The 18,411-nt window shown below is 37.5% G+C and overlaps 1 protein-coding gene across 2 annotated transcripts; it reads right to left on the bottom strand.

Moving 5' to 3' along the window:
* Nucleotides 1-784: 784 nt before the first annotated feature.
* LOC131543000 (helicase with zinc finger domain 2-like) lies at nt 785-18,088 on the bottom strand. Of its 2 annotated transcripts, XM_058780157.1 has the most exons (21): nt 17,948-18,088; nt 16,473-17,043; nt 16,205-16,388; nt 15,787-15,897; nt 14,905-15,025; nt 13,923-14,313; nt 13,193-13,834; nt 12,045-12,834; nt 11,851-11,926; nt 8,280-11,742; nt 8,051-8,139; nt 7,747-7,890; nt 7,521-7,661; nt 7,233-7,377; nt 6,994-7,110; nt 6,664-6,856; nt 6,396-6,530; nt 5,970-6,179; nt 4,531-4,684; nt 4,028-4,195; nt 785-3,646 (listed from the first exon to the last, which is right to left on the bottom strand). In XM_058780157.1, the coding sequence occupies exons 1-21, from the start codon at nt 17,964-17,966 to the stop codon at nt 3,504-3,506; spliced, it is 8,007 nt and encodes a 2,668-aa protein (XP_058636140.1). In that variant the 5' UTR covers nt 17,967-18,088; the 3' UTR covers nt 785-3,503. The 2 variants fall into 2 exon arrangements, 1 of the variants encoding a protein (XP_058636140.1); XR_009271838.1 differs by lacking the exons at nt 785-3,646; nt 4,028-4,195; nt 4,531-4,684; ... (3 more) ...; nt 6,994-7,110; nt 7,233-7,377 and having other exon boundaries at nt 7,530-7,661; nt 7,747-7,870.
* Between the last annotated feature and the right edge of the window lie 323 nt (nt 18,089-18,411).

Genomic DNA, 18,411 nt, shown 5'->3' with positions numbered 1-18,411 from the left:
TGTAATCATTTATGGGTGTCGTGCCATAAAATATTTTTAATACGGCTGCCTTTGTATTTAACGTGAATTTAATAAAAACATCGTAAGTTAATTACAACACTTTCAACGTACAGAAAGAGAGCAAAGAACATTTACATTATCAAAGAACATTATCATTGACTTCAGTCTAGCCAGAGTTCAAGCACTCTCAAAAACCCCCATTATAATCACTGAAACTGTTTACATTGTGAAATGAATATCTTCGATCATAATAGCGATTGTACGCACATCTGCACTTCGCACATCGCCAGAGAGAGCAGAATTCAGTCAGTGAGCGCCTGCACTGAACAAAACAGATGGCCTGGCACTGAGCCAGAGACAGAAGCGTTTTTACAGCGCTGCACATTTTAACCAATCACATACGATTCTGTTGAGCTTATGAATGCAATTGCCAATCAGAGGTGTTCAGATGAGTCATCGCTGAAATGCCGGTGTTTTCAATGCAGATTTGAATTTAGCAGCTGATGATGTGCCACTCTGAACCTTCTATTCACACTGCTGTGATTGTATCAAATTTATTTGGCTATTTTTTTGTCTTTTGGAAGCTGCATTCAAAATCCACTTGGCTCAAAAATCTGAGGGGGCATGTGATTCCTTATGCCTGTGATTTTAAATGACTTCAAAACCACCTGATTCAAACACATTGAGACTCAAACATAATGAAGAAGCGACGTTAGTGAAGAGAAAAGCATTTGAAACACACAGATACAGATCTAATCAATCACATTTTTATTTGTGACTTCGGTGTCCAAATACATTCTGCAGCTCCTGTATCGGCTGTTGTGCAAATTATGTAAAGAGCTGCACAGTAAACATAAATTATGAAATATATTACTTTTACAGATAATTCTTTATACATGCCAACAAATAAATACAGAACATTCAGGTTCTTGCATTACAATTATACACTCATAGACACAACGGAAACAGTATGAATACAACTGAATACAAATAATTCAACAACATCTAAAAATCATATACATAGTTACTAATTGCAAATTGCCTTACGATTTGTTTATATGCTAGTACAGCACCTCTAAGTGGTCAAACATTAACATTGTAATAGTCATAGTCTAGTGGTGCTCTCCTGGTAAAATTGATTTGAAGGTTGAGGTAAATAAAAAATGTCCTTCATTTCTATATTTCATAATTAGATGGACAGAAATGTCACTGTATCTTTGTCTTTTTTTCATTTATATACACAAAATTAAGATTTGTTGTAACAAATTTAATGCTAAATGTTTTTTCTTCTTTATTAATTTATGGCTGAGTAATGCAAACTTGAAACTCAGGCGCGGCTTGTCTATATGGGCATCAAAATATTCATCCAAAACTTAGACCTCTATATAAACTGAATCCATAATAAATTGTAAATGTGTTCAGCATTCTGCAACAAATATTTTTCGGATTTTCTAGACTATTTTAAGTTGTAAAGTAAGCAGTATATATTAAAATCCCGTGCATGGCTTTAGCAGGCATGTATACATGATACTAAGGCTACGTTCACACTGTGAGCCTTAGTGCTTAATTGATTTTTTTTGTATAGCTGTTCACATTATTGTTTTAAATGTGGCCAATATCAGATTTCCAGTGTGAACAGATCATGGTTCTGAACTGACCCGCATGCACAAAAGAACGATATGAACAGTGTTTCCAGATTTTCACAACAAAATCCACCCAATTGTTTCTCAAAACTAGTCCAAAACTAGCCCAATCATGTTCAGGGGGCTAAATATTGCGTTAGTGGGGTCGCGTCAACCCACGAAGTGGATTTGGCAACACTAGCACAGCGCGTAAGCGTAAAGTAAGCGATTATGCGTTCATTTATAGTGTGATCTGCTGCAGAAGCCAGCAAAATTATGCACTGGCAATATGAACAAATAAAGACAAGGATGTGACGACAAGAAAGCAGAGTTTTGAAACTTTTATGATACGAGCCCTCATGTTTTGCTTGTTGTCACTGTAATACATATGAGTTCTGACACATCACACTTCCACTGATTACCTTTCGCTACTGTCTTGATAACTTTGGGCATGTACAATCTTTGAAGTGTCTCGCGTCAGCGTGGAATTATGACGAATGTTGATCTAATGTTGATAATCTAATCTAATCTAGAGTGACGTAAAATGAAATCCGACATGACTGTTCACTGCGGTCGCATTGCAAAACATCTGACATGGATCGGATTTAGTACCACATATGGAAGTGGCACAAATCAGAATTGAAAAGATCAGATTCCATGCGGTTTGTGCTGTTTACACTGTCATGACAAAAACAGATCTGAGTCACATGTGAGCAAAAAAAAAATCAGATTTGGGCCACATTTACATTTATCACATACTGATAAATGTAAATGTATAGCCTGAATGCACTGTAAGTCGCTTTGGATAAAAGCGTCTGCTAAATGTAAATGTAACAATGTAACATTTGCCTGCAGTGTGAACGTAGCCTTAGCCTAAGTGGGTCAGACAGTGCCTGAGCCCTCCCGAGCTCAACAGCGCCCCCACAATTTTGCAACGTAAATCTGTGGTGAAAAGGGGAACTGCAGTGCGTTCTAATTGAGAGCCATTGGGGCAGATTTGAGACTTATTTTCACGTTACCTTACGTGAACCTCGCTCCACCAAGACGATATCAATCCTCTTCAGCTATGTGTCTGCATCAGGCCAGTAACTAGTTGGCATGTCTGGGTTTTTTCTATGTGGAGTAGTGGATCAAATGAACAAAGTAGTCTATACATTAAATCCTTTAGTTTAAATGTGCTCACATGAATAGCCTTTATATGGTTCCGATGTGTTTGTTTTGTTTATTTTGAGAATAGACATATGTGACCCTGGACCAGTCTTAAGTGTCAAAGTGTAAATTTTTACATAAATTACGATTTATACATCATCTGAAAGCTGAATAAATAAGTTTTCCATTGATGTATGGTTTGTTAGGATCAGACAATATTTGTCTGAGATACAACTATTTGAAAATCTGGAATCTGAGGGTGCAAAAAAATCAAAATATTGAGAAAATCGCCTTTAAATTTGTCCAAATGAAGTTCTTAGCAATGCATATTACTAATCAAAAATGAAGTTTTGATACGTTTACGGTAAGAAATATCTTCATGGAACATGATCTTTACTTAATATCCTAATGATTTTTGGCATAAAATAAAAATGGATAATTTTGACCCATACAATGAATTTTTGGCTATTGCTACAGGCAGGTGAGGTTTTTTTCAGGGTTGGAGCTTTTTTTAATTAAAAGTTAATATGTACTAAAGTGCCATTCAAGAGTAGTTATTTCAACAGATCTGACAGTGCAATGTTCCCTGGTGTCAATTAAAAAAAATAAATCAATAAAAAAACAATCACAATAGTAATGCATAAATAATAAGTGAATGTAGAGTATATGAGTGCACATTTAACACAGCTGTAAAGCAAATGCATCTCCAAAAATAAAACTGCATGAAGCACATCATCTTCTAGCAGTTCTCAGCAGACTTCTAGTGGGTTTTTGAACCTGGATGTGCCGGGCGGGATTCACTACACATCCTTTCTCCTTATAATGATCCAGAAGTCTTCTCCACAACACACTGCACCGCAGCAAGTTTTTATTACCTGTCAAAATAGCAGAATCAGGGCACTGTAATCCAAGCATCAAATATAAAACTGTTGATAATTATAAAAAACATAATGTAGACATATTAAAAGGAGGTTTAGTGTTATTATAATAGCATTTGACATATTAACCCTGACACTATTAACATAAACTGCACACAATAAAAGATTAAGATAAATGATATCAATATTGTCTTGAAATTATTAGATCCTTATAGGACTGAATAATACTCATAATGCTTAAGAGACAAAAATGCGATGTGTGCATTATTATTAGCAAATAACTAGCAGGTGTTTACGGATCAAATCATTCACATATTATTGACTCCCACAAGCACAGACTGTTTGTTCATCAGATTCAGAGCAGATGGCGTAACTAACCAATGATGCACAGGCCTTCTTGAGCCCTGGTGATGCCCACGTTAACTTGATGTGGGTCCATGATGAATCCAAGTCGTTTCATAATCCAGGATTTGGTTGGTTCTGTTTCGATATCAGATTTGGGACAAGAGCGCACAGTTGACATGATGACATATTTCCATTCACTTCCTGTGGTCACACAAACAAAAGAGAAAAGATCAGAAATAACATTTTACACACCTTAATTCACTATACATACCTATTTAAACAACATTTACATGTCAAGTGTCAAAACATACAATCATAAACACAACTTAGAAAGTATAAATGCCTTGAATCTCTGCCTTAACTGTGCCTTAAAAACCATTAAAAATGTTTATTTTATTTAAATACATAGTTTTTCATGGGTCCAGGTTCTGTGTTAACGTGTTTTAGAAGATTTGAACAAGTGCATGCTTATTGATATTCACTGTGCCATTAGTGGACTCACTGATGTGAAATGGCATTTGTGAAAATGTTCATACCTTGACTTTTCATGATGGTGTTGACCGTGATGTCACGTAAACCCTTATCAGACAGGAACTCATTAATACTTGCCACTTGAGCATTATATGGTGTGAGAATGGCAATGTCCTTGGTCTTTATCCCAGCCTCAGTCAAAAGAATGGCGATCCGCACCTGTAGGAAAAACGATTATCTGAATTAAACATTTTAAAATATTTTTTTAATATTAAAAATATTAAATAGATAAATATATTTTAATTCATGAAACATGATAAATGGGTGGAACTAAGACATTTAAAAATTTTTTAATTTCTATTAATTTCTTTACCATGTGTATTTTAATATGTCCTAATTTAATTTCAATTAAATTTTGTAAATTTTATTATTAGCAGATGTAGCGTGAAGACGGCATGGTCACGTGATGCCTTTTACTTTTCACAGCGTTGATCTAGGTCAGCCACAGATAACTGGATAATTAGGTTTTATAAATAATTTTACAGCGACATCAGAGGCATATTTTGGAATTAATATAACTTTTTAAATTAGCCTTTTAACCGTCACCCGTCTCCTCAAGTTTACTTCACTATATTACAATTAAATCCTAATCTAATCATGACATCGTTATCGTTGGATAGGTCTAAGACTCCTAAATAGATATTTTACCATTGTTTTCTGTTACAAATTATGTAGTAACAGTAATAGATTAATTTATGAATTTAAGAGTGCACCTCAAAAATCAGGAGTTCTGACCTTTGTCTGCAAAAGTCTTTTTTCGTTGCCTTTTTCCCGGTCATGTTTTAGAAATCATCATAAATTATATATCAGTTGAAAGCTTAAAACCTCAAAATGCATCCTTTGAAACCCAATTTAAAATCTGACATTGCATTACCATGGAAATGGTACTTCAATATCATATTACAAAATGTATTTGTTCATGAATTATAACAATTTACAGTTAAATAAGAAGTTATAACAAGTGACAGTTAAAGGGTTAAAACAACTTCCTATTATATAAATATCTCAACAACAACAACAACAACAAAAAAAAGTCCATAAAAACGTCCTGAAATTTGACTGTTAGGAAAGGCAGCGTTTGAAGTCCTAAGCGAGCCCCCGAGAAGAAGTCGTCAATTAGTTATTCTAGCTGGTGTTATTAAGAAATTATAGACACTTCAGCGTGTTATGAGAGGCAAAAGTAGTAATTATCAGGAGAGGTTCTACTGTATGGATCCATTCTTTCATTTACTGAAATATCAGAATAATATACTGTGTAATATGCTATGTAGGAGATTTTAGGTTCACAGTCCTAAGATAATAGTTCCTTCTCTTACTTTCTAAACAAACACGCATACTGCACCTGCAGCAATCTGAAATGAAAGCACCCTAAAATAAACCATGTCATGTGTGGAACTTACACTATAGCCCAAAATACACATTATTTCATCTACATGTATCTTACCACTTCTTCTGCCTCTTCCAAATTTGCTTTTGAATTTTCATTCCCCCGTTCAGTCGAGACCACCAGACTATTCTCCTTTCCTTCAACATGACCAAAAACGATGCATGTTGGCCTTGATTTAATAAGGAAGAGACTTGTTTTGGGCGATGTTTCAGTTTTTAACTTTCCTTCATAGAACTGCTTAGATGGAAATTCACAAATGTCTTCTTGCTGTAAAAGACAAGATATGCAAAGGAGAAATTTTAATTTGAATTAAGTGAAACTACTGCTGTTTAATTTATTAAATCATTGTTTAATATCACTAGATAAAAAATACTATTAATCAGTAACAACTATATGTACAATCTGAAGCAAATATGTACCATCTGAAGTAAAGAACAGTTACAGAGAAATGTACAGATACAAATAATATTGATAATTTATTACCATTCTGTACTGAGTGTCAAGCATGAGTGCTTTCTCCATGTAACGCTCAAAAAGAGATTTGCTCATTCCCAGTCGCTCCACCACATCACAGTGGACTACAGGCTGCAGCTGCATATGATCGCCCAGAAGAACAATCTACAACATGACATTAATACAATATTAAGAACCTAGAAGTGGATTTCAAAAGTGTTGCATCTTTGTTCAATGCAATCATAATGAAATAAAAGTGCAGGGTTTGTCTAAAACAAACACTACTTTGGAGTCGTACCTGCTCAGGCTTATGAGCCACTAGTGGAATAAAGGCTTCAGGTTCAGTTGCCATGGCACATTCATCAATGATGATCTGTTTGAAGTCGAGGGCATCAGCTAAAGCATGGTGTGAGGCTGCTGTGCAAGTGCACAAGATGACATCATGCCGCAGTAATTCATGTTTCCGAGCCTCTTGGAGAACGTCTTTGTAGCTTTAAAAAAAAGTTTAGTTTTTTAAAATGTATATAAACTCTTAATTTCTATGAAATTGTGTCCAAACTATTTCTAACAAACAAAAAACAATAACATGGAATCAAAAAGAGATTTGTAGTTAATAAGCCATACATACTGTTTTTTTTCTTCATTAGTGAATTGATCTCCTCTTCTAATTTTATTATCAAAAGCTAATATTTTTGTGGAATATGGGTTGCCATCCTTTCGAATCAGGTGGTGTAGAGCAATGGAACTAATAATATAACAACAATACACATCTGTTAGTGAAAAGCTTACATTAAATACACACACATTACATTGGCAGTTAGTATATACATCTAAATAAGTGATAGATGGACAGCATTTGGCAAATACCTGAGCTCTGTGTTGGGTTTTTCGCCTCTTTTTGAATTGCGTGACAGCTTCAGTTTGCTACCTGGGTAAGGAAACTCCAACATCTCCGTCTGATCACTGTAGACTCTGAGAGGTCTAAGTTCATTTTGAAGTTTTAGGAGATGACCTGCAACACATTTGTATAAACAGTTTAAGTTGCAGTGATTCTTGGTCAGGTAATCTTCTTTAAAAGACAAGCGTGTAACTCCTGCTTCACTAGACAGACAAAACTGCCTAAATGGATAATAATTGGCAATATAGAAAATGTACCTGCAACAACATCAACAGACTTATTTGAGGGGCCACAGTACAGAACAGCTGTCTTCTTCTGTGAACTGGTGGCAGGAAGCTGTTGGATATTCTTGAGCAACCAGTATACAATATGGACACCAACAACAGTTTTTCCAGTCCCTGTGAAAATTCACAACCATAATATAACAGGATAGGAATGGAAATTACAATAGCCTAAGACCAAAGACCAAAAAATATCTCTCACCTGGTGGGCCTTGGATAAGAGTGAATGGGTTGGCCAGTGCCTCTCTTATAGCTTTACTCTGACTGTTGTTTAGATGGGAAAACCCAGAAGGGAGATACTTGTCAATCTCAAATCTGGCTGGTATCTGCTTCGAAACATTACAACCTTTAAGGAAATATAGTGTTAAACAAAATGAAACTACATTTGAAGGGATAATTTTATGAAAGATGGAAAAGATGGCTGTAAATCACTCATTTTGATAGTAGAGTTTGAAATATAGATATGCAAGACACTATAAGAGGCAGTAAAAGTCAAACCACTATACCTCCTTCAGAGTTGATTTTCCTGCCCATGGCAATATTTTTTACAAGGTTGTTGGCTTTGGTTAGACTGTTAATTGCATTCTCTTTGCGGCTGCAAACGAAATAAAAAAGCATAATTAATGAAACAGACGTGAAGATGTGATCATAATCTAAGGATACACATAAAACAATACCGTGCACATAAATAGAACATTTTTAGTTAGCAAGAGTATCTATAATTTGTAGTCTTACACATCTGGCAGAAGCTTTGGAATCAGCTCCAGAGTAAATCTTGTCCTCTCGGAGAATATGGCTTCTGGAATCTTTGTCATGGGCATGTGGTTAATCTGAAAATCAATTTGTAAATTCTTCAGTTCTTTGGATTCTATTTCTTCAGCTTTTGTAATTATGCCATGGGCCACCCAAGTGATAGAAGGAATATCCATGAGAGCTGTGGACTGAGAGGGACTACTCTGACTTTGGTGAATCTTAGTTCGAATGCAGAGAAAACTGTTCTTGAGGTCACATTCAATGGACCACTGAGATTTTTTGTCCAGTGGGAGGAGAAAAAAACCTTGAAGCTTCTCTTCACAAGAGTTTTCCCATTTCAAGGCTGCATCTTCAATAAGAATGCTCTCATTTTCTGCCACAGCACTGGAGGCTGACTCCATTTCACACAAAGGTTTCCATATTTCCTGATAATCCATGTATGTCTTGTATGAATTCCTTGATGAGTGGAGAGCATAGTTAGAAAAACACTTGATTGGATCTTTCACATGCTCCAAACAAATCTCAAATTTTGGATGAACAGCAAACAGCTGAATTGCTGGCGTCATTAGTCCTCGAGCCGTGGCTGCACCTAGCTGTACTTCGACCGCCTCACCTGGCTTTATTCTCATCGACAGTTCGGCATAATGCTCAGCATACATGGGATCAGATTTTTCTGAACTTGTAGCATTTCTCAGTCTTTCCTGGAATTGTCTTGCATGGATTCTTGAGCTGACGTCAAGCTCCTCAATCAGGGGAAACAATCTGTCCCAGTTTTCTTCTCTAAGAGAAGCTGCTAGGCATTTCCAGGTCTTTGTAGAGACATAGGCCATGACTGAGTTTGGATTTTGCTTTTTCACTTCAGCAAGGATGTGAGGATTGGAGAATGAATATATCCTTCGCACCCATTTCAAGATCATGCAGTTGTTGGTTTCATCAAAATGTGGTTGATCTGCCAACTGAAGATCCCTGTACATAATGTCTAAGTTTTCTGATATAGAGGCTCTGTTAAGTGGGAAGGATAATATGAATTTTGCCCCTGATGCATTGAGTTCAGCAATGTAGGCCACCTTCCTTTCGCTTTGGGTCGACAGTTCTATTGCAAAATGTAAAGCATTTGCTTTCCTCTCATATGCTGACTGTTGGTCATTTTTTCTGGAAAATTCCATACAAGACAGGTCAATGTCATGAGCTTTGTACCTAACATTTGTGTTGTTAATCACAGAATGAAGAAGGCGCTGTACAATAACATCTATATATCGGCGGACTGGAGATGAGGCCCATGTATAGCTGTCAAGATCTAAATCATAGTGCCCAATTCTTGAGACATGTGTTGAGTTTGAGCGCAGGACGCATGCTTTGTAAAACAGTCTCCTAAATGCAATAGCAAAAGGGAGAAGTTGGGGGTGAATCTCATCAGTTGCAATAAAGTCAATTATTTTGTAGATATTTTTCTGCTCTACTGCTGTCTTCAAGCATCTCAAAACAGATTTTAATATGGGGAAGGTTTCATAATCAGAAATGCCAGCCTGAGGGTTTGGCATGGCTCTGCGGTGGATCAAACCTTGGTTATTCAGTTCATGAGACACATATTGAGTCTCGCGTGCTTGACTTGAGAAGTGAACAGAAAGTGGAATCAAGGAGGCATTTTTGTCAAAAAGGTCAGTGAGCTTTTCACTCTTTGGCCTGTCCTGGCATCTCAATGGAGTTATGCTCCTTGTTGTTTCATCAAACAGAAGACGTTCAGCAACCGTGTGGTTAAACATGACCATCAGCTCTTCCACCATTAGGTGAGATCGCCTTCTTCCCAGAGTCACGTCTTCATCTGGTGCTTTATAGCACCAGTCTTCCTGTTTTCTGTATCTCCTGTGGACCTCAGCAAAGGTCCATGCTTTCAAAAGGCAAATTTCAAGCAGGTCAGAAGGCTGATGAGTGTTTTCAAAGATGTCCTCTGCTTCATCATAAGAAAATTTCCTCTTGGAGTGAATGACAGATTTGCAAATTAATCTTTCCTTTATGCGGTTTGTCTTAGTATCCACTTTTATTATCAAGGAGATTGCTCGTCTGTCATTGTTAGGGATTAAACTGAAGAAATTGGCACTCAGCTCTTTAGGGAACATGTGTATTGGGTCCTTTCCACGTGGATAGAATGTAGTACACTGCTGTCTTGCATATTTGTCCAGTTCACTGTCTTTAGCCACAAAGCTAGCAACATCAGAAATGTGAACTCCTATTTCATAGCACTCACCTATATCCCGTACACTGATTGCATCATCAAGGTCTTGTGAATCAGCAGGATCAATGGTGAATGTTGGGAGCATGCGAAAATCTTTTCGCCCATCTTCAAATAAATTAAGACTTTGAAAGTCTCTCATCTGTATTTCCAAAGATGAAGAAAGTGTCCTGCTCAACTGGAACTCTATGTCAAGAACCTTTAATCCATCATCTAAAGTTGTTATATTGGGAAACACTCCCACAACAATCCCCAGGGGATATTTGTAAAACTTTCCCCACTTAAGCACTTTGACAACGAAGAGATATTTTCTGTGTGCCTCTTCACGGATTTTGATGAACTTCTCTAATTTGAGGTCCTCAGGATTTCTTACAGCAATGTGATTTGGTTTGTCTTTCCAGAATGGTGTGTAGATTTTGGAGATGCATTTGTTGATAGGTATCATTACTTGACCGTCGTGTGTTTCAAGGGTGCAGACAAATTTTTTGACAGTATCCGCACTTTCTAGGATGTTGATTACTTTTCCCGTAGGAGGATCTGATATCTCACTCAGGATCTCCACTGTTACCTTGTCTCCTGGGAATGCCTGTCCTATGTTTTTTCTGCCCTTGATCTCGATTCTTATGGAGGGCTCGTCAAGTGGTTTTGCATAAGCTCTTTCAAAGCTCTCTTTGACCAGCTCACAGTGTTTATGTGTTGAAGAGTTAGTCAACAATTGCTCTTCATCTACTTCTGCAATTTGGTTTCTAACACTACTGATGAATTGCTCATGTTGAAAAACTGGAAACAAGCCTTCCTCTGTCAATGTAACGTTTATGTATTTGCTCTCATCGAGAAGCTCTTGAAGTATTGGGTCTTCTGTGTCTGGTATTTCAGATGTAGTTGATTCACTATCACTGCTGTCTTCATCCTCACTTCTGCAGAGCTCAGATATCTCAAGGAGATCTTGTTTCAAAGAATCCAAGGTAAAATCATGGACACTCTCCTTTTTGATGCAATCCTCAATGTACGATCTCCATAGTCTCCAGCATGTACCGAATTGATGGCAGCAAAGGGCAGCTGCATCTCCAACAACAAATATTTGGGATTTGGCTCTTGTCATAACTGTGTTCAGCACTCGCATGTCATTGAAAAACTCAAGACAGGTCCGGTCCGTCTCTAATAGGCTGTCCTTGGTGTGCACAGTGGAAATCACGATTACTCTGAACTGTTTTCCTGAAAAATATGGAAAAGAGCACCATGCTCTGTAAGTCACTATTGAATTCTAGTGTGCTTGTACAAATTATGGCATAGCATTACATATGAGTAATGCATCATCTTTACCTTGCACATTTTCTGCATTCTCCACAGTGAAACGGGGCTGTCCAAGCTGACGCAGTCTTTGTCTGATTTCCAACACCTGAAACACAAGAGGAAAAAACATCTGGCATAAACACGCTTACATGAATTTGATACAATAGCAGGATGCCATAAATAAAAGCATAATTTAAATTGGTAAGTAGCTATAGATATGATACCTGTCTGCCTTGAGAAAGGACACAGACTGATTCTGGATCTTTATCACCCCACTCTTGAGGCCATTCCTCCATTATTCCTTGCACAATGTCAACAACACTTCGAATTTGTTCCGCATTGAACCAGGACATGCTTGTTGGGTCCAAACAGCATTCTCCTCTTACATGATGGAACTGCAAGGCATGCTGGTCTGGATGAGGAGGCACATCTCCTCTAGCCTTGATCACATCACTCTTTCCCACATAAAAATGTGTTGATACAAAATCCACAATGTCCTTTGTGGAACGGTAGTTTTCAGTGAAAATGATCCTGCTTTGTTTGGCGATGTCACTGTTTTCAGCTTGGTAGTAATAGAAGAGGCGATTGAGCAGGGTTTGTTCTGAGCATTTGTCTTGTCTCACAGAGAAGAGCTTGGGTCCCATCTGCATGTGATCTCCTGCTAAAACAACACGTGTATTTTTACCTGCTAAGCCCAGTGCCATAAGAGCCTCACACTCCAACATCTGCGAAGCTTCATCAATCAGAATGTGGCTGAAGTAGTTTTCAGGGAGCTTCATGTCATGGAAGAAACGAGCCACAGCAGTTGTTGTTATGATGATTCTTGTGGAATCTAAAACAGCTTTATCAGGAAACTCAAAATGACTGCCGTCTCTGGATAAATGGCAGTACTGTAGAGTGATGGGATCAGTGGATCTGAGATGGCTTTTCTTTGCCTTGATTCTCAAAGGTCTGGCTTCATGATGAACAGCTGCATATTCATGAAAATGTCCTTTTACATAAAGATCAGCAGAACTGTATCAAGAAAAAAAGAGATATAACATTTTGAAAATATACCACTCCATATCAATCGCATACAACAAAAATACAGAATAATTAGAACAATCATTAACGCGCAATAAATAACAGTGTCATATGATCATATCTATAGGCTACACATTTTTCTAGAATGTTCTTGCAACCCGGTAGCAATTGTTCCACGGCCCGGTAGTGGGTGGTTGGGGGCCTCTGCATTAAACTATTACTTAACGACAAAATTAAGACCGTGCCCTTACCTGCACCATGCTTTACTGTGTGAGCTAGAGAAATACGTATTTCTGACCTACTTCTGTGGATTAGTACTCCAAAATACAGCTGCATTGTGATGCCTTACCTGTTTGTGTGTGTGCAAATCAGGATTTTGTTCTGTGGTTGCAGCACAAGAGCCTGGGTCATCTTTGCAAGGGTTCGAGTTTTCCCTGTTCCAAAGGGTCCATAAATCAACAAAGGTGGGATGCTGCTTCTGTTGTCTGTTACACTCAGAACAAAGTTCATTGCTGCTTGCTGCTTCTCATTTAACTCTTCTGTATCTGACTGAGAAGAAATACAGAAGTTGCTGTTTTTCAGGTCAGGTAAGACTTTGTCTAAGTTGGGGAGATCATCAATGGCTTTGTGCATCTCGCAGAACCAGAGACGATTTAGCTGGAACTGGACTTCCATCTCACACTGCTGTCCATTCTGCAGGTTCAAATCAGTGCAGCATTGTTTGGAAAGCTGCAATGCTACTTGTGTCTCTGTGGCAGTGTCTTTCAGAAATTCAGCCTCATAAATAGGCCCAAAATAATCATTGTTTTTCACAACACGAACAAGAGATCTGATAGCCTGTCTTTTCACTATGAAGCCTTGAGGAGCATCAGGAGTTAGTGGGTGAGACAGAGGCACAGAAGCAAAAAGTTGCCCCGGATAAGCCCATTTCATTCCAAACCTGAGATCGAACAGCTGATTTTTCAACTGCACAGTGCCTCGTAGATTCAGCCTGAAAAGAGAGAGTACAGTTTGTGAATTAGAATTTTGTTATAAATTGTAACTGTCAAATCCAAATATATATTTACATTTATACATACCTTGTGAGCAGTTCACCTTCTGCTTTTTCCTCCTGATATAAAAAATTGTGCATGCTGTGTTTGTAATTGTCATGGTTAATCACACTGTTCATCTCATCTATCATGATGAGCTTGTATCTGTTTATCAGCTCTTTCTCTGCCTCTTCTCTTTCAAAAAAAGGAATGATTTCCAGGCTTTCCTCATTCCAGGGCTCAAGATTCCCTTCAGTCTCTTGTTTTTTTAGCGGAATCTCAGGTGCTGGGGTCATGACTGATGTTCCCTTACACTCATCCTCTCCAACTCTGACCTTGATTTTTTGTCGTAGTACGGGTCTCGTGTCGAAGTCAAACACTACCCACTGCTCATACAAGCCTGGTTGGTCAGATTTGAAGGACACTGGGATTTCATACTCTGCAGAAACAAATCACAATAAATCAGGTGGAAATAATTTGTGAGCTTGGCAGTTCAATGAATGAATTAATGGCAGTTTAAAATTTGTGAGCTTGGCGGTTCAATTAATAAAGGAAAGGAAAGGATGTGACGTGTGGCCAAGTATGGTTTCCCATACTTGGAATTTGTGCTCTGCATTTATAAATGCAGAGCACAAATTCCAAGTATGGGACACCATCAGAAGTGTTTGTTCACTTCTCACTGCTGTGTGTGTGCACTTGGATGCACACACTCAGCAGTGAGAAGTGAACAAACACACACACACACACACACACACACACACTGTGAACACACACAGAGCAGTTGGGGGTTCGGTGCCTTGCTCAAGGGTCTCACCTCAGTTGTGGTATTGAGGGTGGAGAGAGTGCTGGACATTCACTCCCCCCACCTACAATCCCTGCCCTAACCTTTGGGTTACAAGTTCGACTCTCTAACCATTAGGCCACGACTGCCCCCTGAATTAATGACTGCCCCTTATTAATAAATTAATAAGTATTAGTAAAAGCATGCCATACGGTTTCTTGCTGCATTTTGTAAGAAATATTCAGTCACCTGTTTGGCTAGTTTCAAACCAAGCATTAGTGGAATATGTCCGTTCCTCATCGGGGTCTTTGCTGATGCTGAATTTCGCCTCCAGTTCCCGTCTGAGTAAAGCAATAAATTCTAGAGGTTCCTGGAGGGATTTAAGTCAATTTGGAAGTACAGATCAATGTCATTGCAGAGGCTCTCCTACACCACTGACTCTTACAGCTGTCTAAACATATTTAGAAAAATGACACAGGTGCTTGGCAGCTTACAGATCGCACCATATACACAACATATCCACTTGGTAATAACACGTTGCTAATAATTGTGGCAAGAGCTTGTTACAATCTGCAAAGATGCCTTGAATCATTATTTTCTTATCTTACTTGTGGACATAAGGATAAGGACTTCCTTAAGGTTCGTTATCAAAATTATGATCTGAACCCCATAATTCTTAAAGCTGCAGTCCAAAACTTTTGGCACTCTAGTGGTTAATAAACAGAACTGCATGCATCTTGGGGAAGAACATTGTAGCCGGAGCTACTTTTCTCTATTTATGTCTATGATGAGTCACGCAGATACTGGGCTACTCTGCAGCAGTTCCTACCAGAACCAGTCTAAAATAGTTTGAAAATAAAACGCATTATATGTATACCATAGTGATTCAGGATAAGCCAAAAACAAGGTATGGAAACTGGATTCATGATGCACTCACTTATTTTACATACATTTTGTAAATTACGAACACAAAAAAAGCTACAGACTGCAGCTTTAACAATAAAAGCAAATGTAGTAGTATCATTAGTAACTGGTACTGCTATATTGTAACTAACCCTATCAATGACGATCTTTTTTTACCTATTTATTTGAAAATTAAAGACAAACATTAATATATGTTAATGTACAAACCTTAGAAATAATGGTAAAATTCCATGTACACTGTATTCCTTTTTTTATTACATAGATGCTGTCTACATCTGGGTCACAGATGATAAAAACATCAGGAAGGGTGTCACTGATCTGCAGGAATATTGATTCAATCACTGTTTATGACATTGTAAAAAGCAATTGTAAAAATGCACAATTATAATAATCTTTACTTGTAAATATATAATTAAAAAAAATTAGCACTGGACAATAAAATATATTTATATAAAAATATATATATATATCACAAAATCCAAATTAAATGCACGTGGCAATGCAAAGTGTCAAAGATCCGAGGTACATCTGTCAACATTTGTTTTACAAACCTGTTTACATTCTGTCCAAGAGCTTTACTCAATAATGACATTATACACTGTTCATTACTGAATGGCCCACTTACAATCGTTTTCTTTTCGTTGCTGTGTCTGTATTCCCCCAAAAGCTTGTCCTGATAGGACAGTAGACCCATCTCGGCTGCATCTGTGGTCCTTTTTCGTGAAGCCTTGATTCTTTTTTCCCATTCACGAAGTTCCTCTTGACTGTGTGCCTTTGTGCAGTTATCACCATAATCGCATATCAGGGATCTATGGGAGAACGTTTTATAGGCTGCTTTAACTTACTTTGACACAAGCAAACATCTAATGCCATGTCACACTTCATATAAATACCTTTCACACAATTTCAGGTCCTTGTGTGTTGGTGGCGGATCACGGTATTTCCAAGTCTGAGAGGTGTCTTCAAAGATCAGTCTCCTGTGCTTCACAGTGAAACAGTGGTTCATCAGTTCTTCATCTGTCGGGAAGTGGACTTGACATAATGTGCAGTCAACCTGTCCTCCTTTCTTTTGAGACTTTGACTGTAGTGTCCTTTGGTTTTGTTTTATCATATTCAAAATCTGAGGTATTGTCAGTTTTTCATCCTTCATGACGTTCCACAGCGCTGCTTCTTCTGAGCTCCTAGCGTAGGTACAGCTACGTCCATGCCGGGTGCATCCACTTTCAGTGAAGTGCCAGCAAACAACATATTTGGGAGGTCTGGGAAAGTCTGGCAGGGGGGCAATAGGCCTCCACACTGAATTGTTACCTTTCTGCTTGATCAGTAAGATGTCTTCTGAGCAGTTATGAATGATCTCTTTACGGGAGTGCAAAATCTCATTGTGTTTTTTACAGCACTTATTACATCCCACACACAGCATGTGTGTCTCCAGTAATGCTTGAAGGTTTCCTGTGAGAGCCATGACTTAAAAGAGACATGAAATTTGAAGTTTGCGATTAGAATGAGATTTCACAACTGCCATCTACAGCTTATTTTTTGTTCCCTTGAGGTTTTCCAATGCATGGTTTTTAAAAAAATCAAAATATGAGCAAAACAAGGTCTGTGAAAAATATAAATTGACAATACTTTTGACGTTTTGCACTAGTTTAAATTATAAACACCCATACTGAAAACGTGAATTTTGAAGGAGTTGTTTTTTTTTTTTTTGTACATAAAGTTTGCAGTGCGAGGGTGTGCATTTTATGCTGTGCAGCACTCTATTACACATTCTGATATTGATCAATACATTTTCCAGCCTTCAGACTGAATAAACATCAGTAAGGAACATATCTTTACATACAGCAATTTGTGTCTATAAAAATGGGCGTGGTAACTGAAAATTATTAACCTGCCAACACAACCTTTACATTTCAATAAATGTAAATACAAATACTGTATAAGTGCAGTTATGCCACAACAAGCACAATGCACAGAACAATTTCAGACTCCTATTTCAGGATATAAACTGCTTATCAGAGTTATATAATTATAGTAATTTCAAGTAACCATCTCTTAAAGGAACAGTTCACCAAAATGAGATTACGTAATGATTTATTCATTCTGTCATGCTGAGTACGACTTCCTTTTATCCGTGTAACTCAAAAGGGGATGTTTATCAGAAAGAGAGACTTCACCTTCACCTTTTACTATAGGGAAAACAGTAATTAAAGTAAGTGGTGACTAAAGCTGTCAGCTTTGAATTCAACAGATGATTATGCAATTTAATTATCTTTTTTTTTATAAAGATTCATTAACTAATTTTAATTAAGTAATAAACTTTACAAAAGAATCAGGTAACTTGAATTAGTAATGCACAGCATTGTCTTACCTTCATTTTTTCCTTCCATCCCAGTGGTTTTCCTGATATGTCATGATCTTCCTGTAATACTGGATGTTTCAGCCGCTCTGTGTTATGTGCATCTAGCTTGAGGCATTTAAATATTTTATAGATGTTGCTGAGCGACGCTGGATAAGCCACTCCCTTTCTAGAATGAAATAATAACTTTCCTTTTCCCAGACAGTGCAAACGCAGTTTCAGCTTTCAGTTTCAATACTGATGAAAAGCACAGGAAGCAAACAGACAGAGCTTCAGAATTAAACAGCAAACCCTTAATGTTCCTATTAAAGCTCTTATAATGTCTACACCAATTTCAGCATACACCAGTTTACCCTTTAATATGTTTTTGCTATCATAAGACAACATTAGAAACTAATGGTTTCATGCAATATGCTTTTTTTTTTTTTTTTTTAACCATGACTAATTTAAAATTAGTCATGTTTTCCACATTGCAC

The sequence above is a fragment of the Onychostoma macrolepis genome, chromosome 06, assembly GCF_012432095.1.
Source record: "Onychostoma macrolepis isolate SWU-2019 chromosome 06, ASM1243209v1, whole genome shotgun sequence".
NCBI lineage: Eukaryota > Metazoa > Chordata > Actinopteri > Cypriniformes > Cyprinidae > Onychostoma > Onychostoma macrolepis.
This window is presented reverse-complemented; position numbering and strand designations above follow the sequence as displayed.